Genomic DNA, 12,983 nt, shown 5'->3' with positions numbered 1-12,983 from the left:
TGGTATAAATCTGTCAATTGCTGACGATACTAATTCTTGGAATTAAAGCCACATAATCTATACTTATATTATTAATGTAGAATGAGTGGAGATTGCCTCTCAGGAAGGCTTTAAGTGAATTTTTATCAGCTCTTTTGAACAGGTATGAATTTCGGTTATTTTTCGAGTATTTGGGGGTTACTACTTCAATCTCGCTACGACAGCGCCGTGTTCACAATCCCTGAATCGGTTTTGGTGCTCGTTATTAACTCAGGATTATTTGTTGCTAAGAGGTCAAGTGTGTTTTCACAATCGTTTACTATCGTGTGGGCTCATGAAATAATTGTTCGAGATAATTTTCAGCGAATGCGTTTAGAACAATTTCGGATGATATTTTATGCGTACCTCCGGAATTAAACATTTATTTTCCCCAACACATCGAGGGTAAATTAAAGACACCAACAACTGTTATCGTATGATTTGGGTACATGTTTCAAAACAAACTCAAGTTTTCTTTGAACCTTTCAGCAACTGTATCATTTGAATTGGGAGGTCGGTAAAAGGACCCAATTATTATTTTCTTCCGGTTGCCAACAATGAATGACCTCTGTCCATACTAACTCACAGGAAGTATCTACTTCAATTTCGCTACAAGTTAAACAACTTCTTACAGCAACAAACACGCCTCATCAAACTGTGTTTAGCCTATCCTTTCGGAAGACCGTTACGTTCTCCACAAAAATTTCTGCTGAAATTATATCTGGCTTTAGCCAGCTTTCAGTGCCTATAACGATTTCAGCATCAGTGCTTTCTAATAGCGCTTGGAGCTCTGGTACTTTCCCAACACAGTTACGACAATTTACAACTGCTATACCAAGGGTTCCTGTATCTACGTTTTTCCTGTGTTCAGCCTGCACCCTTTGCGACTGAAGCCCCTCTTGTGTTTTCCCGAGGCCCTATAACCTAAAAACCCGCCCAGTCCTCGCCACACAGCCCATGATACCCGTCTAGCCACCTGGCCTATTCAGCAGAACCTGAAACCCAAACAACCTTTGTCGCAAGTCGAGGAATCAGCAGCCTACACGGTCACAGAACCGTCTGAGCCTCTGATTCAGACCCTCCACTTGGCTCTGTACCAGAGGTCCGCAATCGGTCCTGTCGACTATGCTGCAAATGGTCAGCTCTGCTTTCATCTTGCAAGCAAGAGTGGCAGCCTTTACCGCTGCTCGAAACCAGAGAAAATTTCTTGTGATACAAAGTGACACACATATTTGGTATCGACGTGAGCCACCACCTGCAGTTGACTGCACCCTGGGTTCTTCATGGCATCCGGAGGACCCTTTCCACCCGGTATGCACACGGAGTGCACATTGGATTTCTTACCGTTCTTGTCAGCCAAGGGGCCCCATAAGTCAGCTAAAGTTGGAGCTCCCAACTACCAATAATCCCAACTTCTGCGATTGCCCGGATCTTGCAGGCTGAGTGGTTTCTTCTGAAGCAGGACAGGCGACAGCATCTGGCTCAGCGACAGTGTCGGCCACAGACGGCACCTGGAACCTGTTTGTCGGACAAACCGGGGAGGCCTCACGTGCGGCCACCTGGGAAGTCTTTCGCCATCTACTTCACCCCTGGGCGACCTCCCACTCAACCACACGTGAGGGGTCAGCCTCAGTGCGAGCGGTAACTGGGTTGGCCATGGGTGAGGACCGATTGAAGGTCTCCGACGTGCTGGACGTCCGTTGGATACCCACGGCCGGCCCTCAACAGTGGTGCCCAACCACTGCAGCCTCAAGCTTTGTCAACGAAGCCTGAAGCTGAGAGCAAAGGATTTCTGAGGATAATAGACATACTTCGCTGCTACTGTTGATGTAAGAGTTCTTAACGAGTTTCGACTGAGATATTCTAAAGGTCTCGATAATTCCCATGTCGGGGCCAGAAGTTACCCCCATCAGTAGATGGAAATAGGTCTGAAGCAGCATTTCAGAAATGTGATGATGGAAACTGAGATTCAACAGGTAATGACTGAATAGTTCTTCCAGATTTGTACAGCAGCCATTTACTCGACCTGTACTGCTTGCTGTGGTATAATAGAGAAGTTTCTGAATTTTGTCAGCTATAGCTATAATGCCTGATAGATGGCCATCGTTTAACACCTCCAGACGATGTCGGGATTTCAGGGACTCCCCTTGAGAGATTCGTAGTACTGCCAGCCTATCTACTTTTTTGACATCTTTGTGTACTGGGACATTCTTCCCATCCCACTAACTTGGCTACTGTTTGAGTCAACTTGATATGAATTTGTGGATGTTTTGCATCTCTAAATTTTTCCTGAGACGTTGAGAAGAAGTTCGGTATATAAACAGGCTTACTGTTTCAGCCCGGAAGCCTATACAGCGTCTATTGATATGTTAACCCCAATCCTGACGCCTGTCAAAACACCATAGAGGCATGGAGTAGGAAACTGACAAGTACCTTGAAATATTGTTACTGCTGCCGTTTCTACCTTTGGTGATATTTGCTGAACGACAACACAGAAATTTTTCCTGTCCTCACTACTAACACTTCTATGCCTTCTTGATACTGAATGATGTTTATTATATAATTTATTATATATTAAAATTGAATATTACTATACAGGGTGAGCCACTAACTATTGCCACTTAAAATTGAAAGTATGATAGTAGCTGCAAAGTTTGTGGGACAAATCTTACATGGGACAATGGTGGTAGCTAGGTGCGATGGTATCAGAGATATGGTCAACTTTTTTTTTTTTTAATGGGATGCTATAGTTCCGTACTTATTTTCTGATAGTGTCTATTGAGATGAAGCCAATGATGTGTAACAGTAAGGTCTTTGAGGGTCAATGAAGGTCGCAAAAGTTGCATGAACGTCCACTTACAAAAGGTGTTCGAAGTGATGACATCGGTATCAGTGGTGCTGCGATCTTATTATCATGGATTGAGTGGTATTCCTTATCACTTCGGCACTTGCTGCCACAATTCTCCCTCGAATATCGGGCAAATAGTAAGTATTTGCCGAATACGTCGTATCCATCAACGCGTCATTGACAGGTAAACACCATTCGACGGTTTCGCAATACAACACTAATAGGAACGATAAGACTAGTATCGTCGAATCAAGCGAATGTGAATGATGTATTCATTCGAAGAACAAGTCAATATGCTTCTCATTTACGGAGAATGAAACTAAAACTCTGCCCAAACAAGGCATGAAGACTCAAGGGTACCGACCGACCATCCTTAGACCACAGGCGTCACTGGATGCGGTTATGGAAGGTCATGTGGTCAGAACACCGCTCTCCCGGCCGTATGTCAGTTTACGAGACCGGAGCCGCTACTTCTCAATCAAGTAGCTCCCTAGTTTACCTCACAAGGGCTGAGTGCATCCCGCTTGCCAACAGCGCTGGGCACACCGGATGATCACCCACCCAAGAACTAGCCCAGCCAGACAGCACTTAACAACAGCGATTAACTTCGTTAATTTGACATGAACCGGTGTTACCACAGCGGCTCATTCAAGGAGAATGCTAACGAAATTCAGTGAGAGCTATAGACTTATATGCTGAAAATATGTGTATGATAAATTGAGAACAACTGGATTTTAACGCATCGGAAACATATCCAGCAAAGGAAAGTGAATAACGAACAAATGGAAATTGGTACTCCTGCCACTGTGGTTTGAGATCCTTGTGTTAGTTAGCGTCAAATCTCAAGGGAATCTGCATGAACCGGAGTAGTGTTGTTCGTGTTCTGCATCGCCATAAATATCATTCTTATCATATCAGTCTCCACCAACAATTAACTTGTGCGGACTGCATGCGTCACATTGAATACTGCCGACGGGCGCAATTTCAGATTCAGTAGGATGGAACATTTATTAACTTGATTATATTTACTTACGAGGCTACATTCACGAACAACGGAAATGTTAATTTGCGTGACATGCATTATTGGACTACTGAAAATCCACGATGGCTGCTGCAAGTTGCAGACCAAAAACAGTGGTCGGTGAATGGATGCAGTCGGATTCTGGAGCACAGATCTATAGGCACCTACTTCATCGATCTTAACGGCCGGCCGCTGTGGCCGAGAGGTTCTAGACGCTTAACTGTGGAACCGCGCTGCTGCAGAGGTCGCAGATTCGAATCCTGCCTCGGGCAGTGTCATGTCCTTATGGTAGTTAGGTTTAAGTAGTTATGAGTCTAGGGGACTGATGACCTCAGATATTGTCCCATAGTGCTTAGAGCCATTTAAACCATTTTTTGTAAATCTTAAGGGTAGGAAATACACCACATTCCTGCAAGAAACATTAGATATGTTATTGGAATAAATACCTTCAGCAACAAGGAACAGAATGTAATAGCAACACGATGGGTGTCCGTCAAACTTTTCGCTGAAGGCTGGAAATAAACTGTAGAGATAATTCCCAAATCGTTGGATTGGAGGTGGAGGAGATGTGTCGTGACCCGCTCGTTCGCCAGACCTGACGCCTCTGGATTTTTTCTTGTGGGGATTCGTAATGGACGTACTTCATAAAGACGTTCCAACTACACCTGATGATATGCGACAGAGATTTGTCAGAGCATGTGCTGCGGTAAGTGCCGATGTGATAAGGAACACCACTCAACCCATAATAAAAAGATTGCAGCACCGCATTGATACCAATGGTCTTCGCTTCGAACAATTTCTGTAAATGCCACCTTTGAAACCGTCGCTGACCTTCAAAGATTTTACTGTTACACATCATTGGAATCGTCTCGATAACGGATATCAGAAAATAAGTACCAAACTACAGCATCCCATATGAAAAGAAACAACGTTGACCTTCATATCTCTGAAGCGACACCAGCTAGCAACAAAAAATCATCATATTATGGACCCCGTTGTCCCATGCAATTTTTGTCTCGCAAACGTTTGAGCTCCTATCATATTTTCGCAGTTATTCTTGGTGGGAATAGTTAGTTACTCACGCTGTATACTAGGATTAAAGTCTTAAACAGGGTTACTAAAAATAAGTATATCCATCAACAAAATTTAATTAAATAATGATAATAAGAAAATATAATAAAATTCTCACAAGAAGAATTCGAAATTTCATGGACGATGAGGGTCGTCTTGTAGTTATCTGATAAACAAAATTTTTCACTTGTCGTTTTTATTGACAGGAAAAAATTAGGAGGGTGGGAGCTGACAGATCAAAAAAAAAAAAAAAGTTGTTCTTATATCATGGTCTTAGTTCAAAATTACTATGCCACCAAAGACTACTATGCTACGAATCTTTGATGCATTAGCATTTATCCCACAAAATGATTTTTCAGTAGTCTCCGGCAGCAACACATTTCGAAAGCTTCTCTTCATATCTTGTGTGGACTGTTTCGGAATCTAATCCACTCCGGAAAAAGCTATAATAGAAACAAATAACTTAAAAAATGAATTCCAAAAACTGATTTTTACATTCAATTTGAACAAATATCTCTTTCTCAGGTACGATTTTCTTTCTTCCGTCAGCCTGCATTTTATGTCATTTCTACTCCGGCCCTCTGCATATCACAATCCGTATAATTTGATCTTCATCATTTACTTTGCTGCTTAAATGACAAAACTCATTTACTACTCTCAGTGCCTCACTTACTAATGTAATTCCGCCGACATCGCCTGACTTAATTCGGCAACAATCGTTCGCACTTGTATTGCTTTTGTGGATAACTACTTTTCCAAATTTTATTCATTTCGTTTCATTGATCTTTCTAGCCTTTTGCAGTTTCTTGCAGATTTACAATGTCTTCAACAACAGCAAAAATTTAGTTTCCTCTTACCAAATTTTAATTCCCTTTCCAAATTTGATCTTAGGTTCCTTGGCATCTGTCTCAGCGTATTGAATGAATATCATTGACCGGCTACAACGTTGTCACACTCACTTATCAGTTATTGATTCCATTTCATAATCTAGAAATCGTATAACTGCAGTCTTGATTCTGTACAGGTTGTAGATAAATTTCCGCTCCCTTCTTATTACCTACTCTCATTAAAGTTTCAAAGAGTCCATTCCAATCAATACTGTCCAAAGCTCTCTCTAAGTCCACAAATATTGCGAGCGTATAGTTGTCTTCATTTAACCTGTCATCCAAGATCAGTCATTGTGCGAGCATTGCCTTCGGTGTTTCTACACTTCTCCCGAACTCTTACTCAACTTCCCAGAGGTAGCTCCGTATCAATTTTTAGATCGTCTTTAATGAACTCTTGTCAGTATTTTGCTACTACGAGTTTCAAAACTAATAATTCGGTTATATTCAGACCTGACAACAACATTTCTTTAGTGTACCAAGACTGCAATACGCTAATACGCGAATGAGACACTGAGTGAATTATTACTGTACTTAAGACCCTTGATTCGCGTTCGGGATCCCGCCACCCTCATTAAGATATTAACTGATTTCCGTGAATAGTCGTCATCGAGACATTGAACTCAAATATTTCTTACGTTGAGTTTATAAAATAAGTATTGTCAATTTTTATTTGTCAAGATCACGAGTTTTGGAATGCTGTTATTATGACTCAGTACTTGATTTTACGCCATGGACATTGTTTAACTACATATTACCATCTGAAGATGTTTGCGCCCGTAATCGAAACAAGTGATGTCATTTTACAAAATCGCTATTTAGACAAATAATTTTTACATTGGAGGTTAAGATGGTTTTCCATTTTCTTTTGTTTCTGATTGGTTTGATGCAGCCCGCCACGATTTTCGCTCCTGTGAAGATTTTTTCATCTCAGAGTAGTACCTGATGCCTATGTCGTCTACTGTTTGCCGCATGTATCCTAATCTGTATAGTCCTCTACAGTTATACTATCTTCAGCTCCCTGATGTCTTAAAAGATGTCTTATCATCCTATCCCTTTCACTGGTTAGTGTTTTCCATGTATTCCTGTCTCCACGGATCATGCGCAGAACCTTCTCACTCCTTTTCTTATAAGTCCACCAAATTTTCTTCTGTAGTACTAAATCTCAAATGCTTTTATTCTTTTCTGTTTCGGTTTTCCCAATGCCCATATCTCACTGCAGTACAATGCTGTCCACCAGATGTCCATTATGAGAGATTTTTTTCCCCAAATGAAGACCTGTGTTTCATACTAGCAAATTCCTCTTGACCAGGAGTGCCATTTTTGCCAGTCCTAGTCTGCATTTCATGTCCCCCTTGGTCCGCCCGTCACGGGTTATTTTGCTGCCTAGTTAGCCGATATCGTTAACTGTCTAATTCGTGATCTCCAGTTCGGCTGCTAAGTTTCTGCTGCTTTCCGTTAGTATCATCTTCCTTAGATTTACTTTCAGTCAGATATTTAATTCCATACGGCAGCTACCGTAATTCATTATCGCTTTCACTGAGGATAGCAATATTTTCAGCGAATCTTGTAATTGATATCGTTTGACTCTGATTTTAATCTCACTCTTAAAACTTTAATTTATTTCCGTTATTGCTTCTTCGATGTACAGATTGTACAGTAGGGGCGAAAGACTACATGCGTGCTTACCCCAGAGCACATTCTGACGGTGATGAGCCTTATAAAAGAAGTATTGGTACCAGTACCAATGTAGACGCCTGCTGTGCTAACAATCAGTGAGGTGGAAGCAACAGTATTGATGTGCAGCACGGCCAAGAGAGAGAGCGAGGTGGGTGGGGCATCGCGGCCGTGACCCGTAGTCGCGCAACTTACCGCTGACGGACGCGAACGGGGAGCTCACCTGCGACGTCATGTTGGCAGAGCCGCCAAGCAGCTCAGTTCCGTATAAAAGCCACCCCGCGCTGCTCTCCGGCACCACATTCGTCCATTCCAGCAGACGCAACAGGTGCATCGAGCAGCATGCAGGTGAGTGGTCTGCCTCGGCGATTATCGTTTCCCACCACTGGAGTTGTGTTCTTCGGGTCTATGCTTGTCTGTAATGGCCTTCTCGCCGACGGGATTACTCCTAACCTCTTCTTTGCAATGAGTGACATTTGTCTTTGGGACCTTTTGGTCAAATTCGTGAACGGCGTAGCTAGAAGACACCCTAGAACCCATACAATGGAATTTGTCTGAATTTTCATAGACAAACGAAGAGTGGAAAATGGACAAATAAGATATGAAACTGATGAGCCTGAAGCTTGAAAATAAAATCTCTAAGTAAACAGTGTAATTAAGAAATATTTGATTAATAATTTGAGGTGAAACTGAAGTATTTCACGAACCGTTGGTTTCGTTAGTTTTAGCTATGTAAATGTCGTGACGATAAGGTCAACTCCTCGAAGCACAGTTATTTTGCACACAAAAGTTGCATGAGATTCATATTTAACTTTCAAAAAGGTTTGTTCGGATTAGATACTAAATTGAGTAAATTGTATATTGTAGAAAGCATGGTTCCTGAACAAAATCTGAAAATTAATAAAAGTTAGAGTAACCTACCAATTGTCTTACGAAATATTTTGTCTGAAAGTACGTGATGAAATAGGCTAGTGAAAAGTTTGATGTGCAGTTGAACTTAAAATTCTTAATCGCCATATTATTCGCTGTACGTGATTTCGAGAATCATCCCAAGGAGTGTCACGCGTTTCTCTAATTTATTTTACTTCTTGCTTTTGGGTAAATCATTGCACCAAACATATCATGGTTCTTAACTTTCAATTTTTGGTAATTAGTTCTGTACAAAAAGATTTTGTGAGTTTTAAACTATGTGTAAAGTACCATCTTATATGTTGTTCAAAACAATCTTCAATTTTTAGCACCTATCACGTTGATCGACATCGTAAGGCACTTACGAAGTTCACTGGCACATGTCAAAAACGTTTCAGTAGCAACATGCCACATTGAACTTACTCGGATAACAACTGTTTGCGACTATATGATGTCACAAATGACACATAAAAGCAGGATACAAAAAATCAAAAACAACTAAAAAGCAACTGAGATCGTGCTTTACACACACACTTTAGATTATCAACGGCTCCGTCACCGGAATATGTGGAACGTTCATAATATTACTTTAGATATTTGTCCCGAGAGGGGTAAGGTGAAAATCGGTGTGAGCTAAATGAATCTTCATGTCTAACTAGCTTACAGTTATTATGGGGGGGTATAAGATAATGGAAGCTCTCTTTGGCCATTCAGTTGCCTTGATAGAAAACAGTGATTCGTAGTGATGGCATGCATATTTACCACATTGCATCTCACAATGGGCTGGGAGAAGTAGGTTATGCGAAACTGTTTTCATTGTCGACTATTTTCGTAAAGGCGTTAAAACAAACTGTTACAGTGTAGGACCAGTCAGTTACTGTTTCTGAAAGTAACAACACTGAACGGATTGAGATGACTTACCGCATTTAGAAGCTAAGGAGGAACTAGCTATCGGGACGTACCAAACAACATATTTTGTGATTTTTCCGGAGTCACTTGAGACTATTCTCGGCATAGTCTTTCGGCATAGTGGCAAGTCTTACACTCTTATTAAAAAGGAAATGACTCACCACGGAGTAATTGCCCGCATGGGTGGGAAAACAAAAGAACAAATGATTACAATTTCCGAAAAACATTTTATGATTTCTTGAAGAGAAAGAGCTTGAATCAAATTCAGCAAGTCAACAATGCGCTGGTTCTCCTCTGGCCTCTATGCAAGGAGTTTTTCAGCTTGGCTTTTACTGAGTTGGTGGATGTCCTGCTGAGGAAAATCGTGCCAGTTCTGTCGAACTGGAGCGTTAGATCGTCAAAATCCCGAGGTAACTGGAAAACTTTGTCCGTAATGCTTCTCAAGTAGGGAGGTATCTGGCGACCACGGTGGTCATGACAAAGTTTGGCAAGGACGAAGACAAGCAGTAGAAACTCTCGCTGTGTTCGGGTTTGCATTATCTTGCCGAAATGCAGCCTCAGGATGGCCTGCCAAGAAGGCCAAGAAAAGGGGGCGTAGAAACTCGTCGACGTACCGCTGTGGCATGAGGCTGCAGTGGATGACAACCAAAGGAGACCTCCTACGGACAGAAATGACACGTCAGATCATCACGCATGGTTGTCGGGACGTATGGTGGGTGAGAGGCTGGTATTCCACCGCTGTCTGGGCGGCCTTCAGACACGCCTTTGTCCTGGAGCTGAACTGTCTTCAGTGATGAGTCCCGATTCGAGTTTAGAGCGATAACCATCTGGTTTCTTGACATTTAGCATTCCTTCACCTTTATTCGACAATAACTGTCTTCTGGAACTTAACAGTCACATACACACAGATTTGTTATATCATTATATACAGTTGCATCAGTGTATACAGATGTAGTAATTTCCTTGTACGAGAACATTCACAAAAAACGCTCAAGAAACCATAAAAATTTTGCGAAAGAATCGATACGTCAGTAATATTTAAACAAGACTGATTAAATATGTAATTATCATAAAACATCTTATTATGAAAACTATGCTACGACTGAAGACGTTCAATTAACAATAATCACAAGGATTAACATAGATTAATTGTGACCAACAACCTAATCTGTGCTAACCATTCTCTCATATCGGGGTTACCTGTAATTGTTCCAAAGCACTGAATGTTATTTTCATACAGGCATATTTGAATAATTTCAATTACTTTAAAATGTTTGTCATTAGAAAAACATTAATAATATCAAAAGCAAATGAGTCATACATTCATTTTCGACCTGGATAATCGCTTGTAGAAATTGGTCTCCAATCACTAATCAAGATAACGTACTCTGTAGGAAAAGTAGTATGTGGCACTGTACGGTCTTAAACTAATCTGTGTCATGGGCAGTCAAATGAAACTGAGACAGGAGAGAAAAACAAAGTGATCCCTTTATTGTCTGAAATGTAATCCCTGTAACTGTTAAAAATTTTGTCCCTCTGTGAGACAACACAGTTAGTACCTTCACGAAAAAAAGTCTACCCTTGCATACGGAAACAGGACTATTCCTGGGCATGCACCACTACGTCCAAAGCAAATCACCAGTCACGCTTGTCTTTCTTCAGGGCTTCAAAAATATGTAAGTTGCATGCTGAAAGAGAGGGCATCTGGACTCTATGGAGATTGTGTTAGGCTTCCCGGCATAGTCGAAACAACCTTGGCAATATGTCGGCGAGCCCACAAAAGTTTTCATTTGACTGCCACTTATGCAAAAGTCCTAGTTGGTTACTACCTATTCACCATCGCCTCTTGCAGGCCCTACTGGTATTCGCCTTGGCGTCGCTGGCGGCGATGGCCGTGGGTGAAGCGCCCACCACCAGCTACGGCGCGCCATCCCGCCAGCTGCCGAGCCAGCCTCAGCGTCTCCAGACGCAGCAGAAGCAGCAGCAGCAACCACAGGCCTTCGCCCAGTCGCAGGCGCAGCTGTCATTCGCGGCCCCACAGCCAGCCTCTGGATTTTCTGCAGCCAGCTTCCGCCCACAGTTCTTCATTCCTGCACAGGACTTCTCCCGCCTCACAGACTCCTACCAACTGCCTACGTTCACTACCTCCGCCCCCACCACCACGGAGGCTGCCACCACCACTACTGAGGCTCCTTACAACGTAAGTATATTAGGACAAGGACAATGTAACCAAACTGCATTAAATTCTCAGCAATCCACTTTGTGTTAAATTTTCATCACATCCACATGCAAGTATTATGAAATGTTCCGTGAATTCAATTCGAGATCGCTAGAGGTAAGCCGACGTTCTATGGGGGAAAATACGATTGAGAACATTCAGAGAATCAGCATTTCTGGTTGATTGTAGAACGATTCTGCTGCTTCCAACGCAGGTTTCGCACAAGGATCGCGAATACCAGATAAAAGACAGTGCGATTGTAAACGTAGATGTAGGCGTAGAACTAGGCAGCCAATATAACGTTTCATATGACTGCTTTCTGTCGAACAGGCACACCTTGAAATTTAAAACTAAAATACGTGGTTGTTTATATCACTGATTTCAGCTTGTGGAGATCCTTGCAGTGGCAGACCACCTCATGATAACAGTAGCAACAGTCCTGTTTTCTATTCGGTCGAACAGGTCTTAACAATTCAATAAAACATGGTGTAGACTTTTTTTTATTCATACAATAATGAAACAGTCCAATTCAGTTAGTGACCTCTTTATTACCGCTGACCAGAAATGAAATATTAAACAAATGTGAAATTCAGTACATAATCGCCAAATGACCTTCGCAGAGTAACCTTTTGAATATAGTGTACATTTGGTCCTTCATCCTGTCACCTTACAATAACGTTGCTTCCTTTGCCCACAGTACGGCAAGGCGGAGCTGCGTGAGGCGGAGGAAAGCGGCGTGTACTACGTGCTGCAGCCAGATGGCCGCCTGCAGCGCATCGCCTACGCCCACGGTCCCGCCCCCATCTCCGCCGCCCCCAAGCAGCAGCAGCGCGCCGCCTCCAGTGAACTATCTGCCCTGCAGCAGCCAGCGCTCACCCCCGGCTACCTGGCGCGCTTCCAGTACCAGGACCTGCATCCTGCCGGCGCTCCCATCTACTCTTACAAACAACCTGAGCTCGTGCGCATCAGCTAGTCTTCTTCATGTATTGTAATTCAACAACACGACATCGTTTTCAATATGATAACCATGCCAGACAAATCGCTTCATTACAATACTTCTTTTCATATGTTAGTTTGTTGTTGACTACTGTTGTAAGATCTAGAATTTATATTAAATGTTTTTTACCAGCTGCAAAGTTTTTGTTTAATAAACTATGTTATCAGTGCTTTACCTTCCAAGGCATATGGTCCTGTAGTGATAACTACAGTTGTTACATACTGCGAATGTAACATGCTACCTGCCACATAAGGCACCGTGGAGTGTCTCCAACTGTGTAGACCAACGATTAGTTACCTGACAATGTAGAACAAGTCAAACATCTCTTTGATGGGAACATGTAAAAATATATTTTTCTGTGTAAGAACTATTTTCTGACGATGAAGGAATTTAAAGAATGAATAATGACAGAGAAGTAGCTATTCTGTTCA

The 12,983-nt window shown here is 42.1% G+C and overlaps 1 protein-coding gene across 1 annotated transcript; it reads left to right on the top strand.

Moving 5' to 3' along the window:
- The first annotated feature begins 7,832 nt into the window (after positions 1–7,832).
- Positions 7,833–12,528, top strand: LOC124756498. The gene is made up of 3 exons (XM_047249050.1): positions 7,833–7,867; positions 11,190–11,537; positions 12,253–12,528. Exons 1-3 carry the CDS (start codon positions 7,862–7,864, stop codon positions 12,526–12,528), a joined length of 630 nt encoding a protein of 209 aa, XP_047105006.1. The 5' UTR covers positions 7,833–7,861.
- The last annotated feature ends 455 nt before the right edge of the window (positions 12,529–12,983 follow it).

Source organism: Schistocerca piceifrons, chromosome 1, assembly GCF_021461385.2.
Source record: "Schistocerca piceifrons isolate TAMUIC-IGC-003096 chromosome 1, iqSchPice1.1, whole genome shotgun sequence".
Taxonomy (NCBI): Eukaryota; Metazoa; Arthropoda; class Insecta; order Orthoptera; family Acrididae; genus Schistocerca; species Schistocerca piceifrons.
The sequence above is the reverse complement of the archived record's forward strand: the minus strand, read 5'-3'. Positions and strand labels throughout refer to the sequence as shown.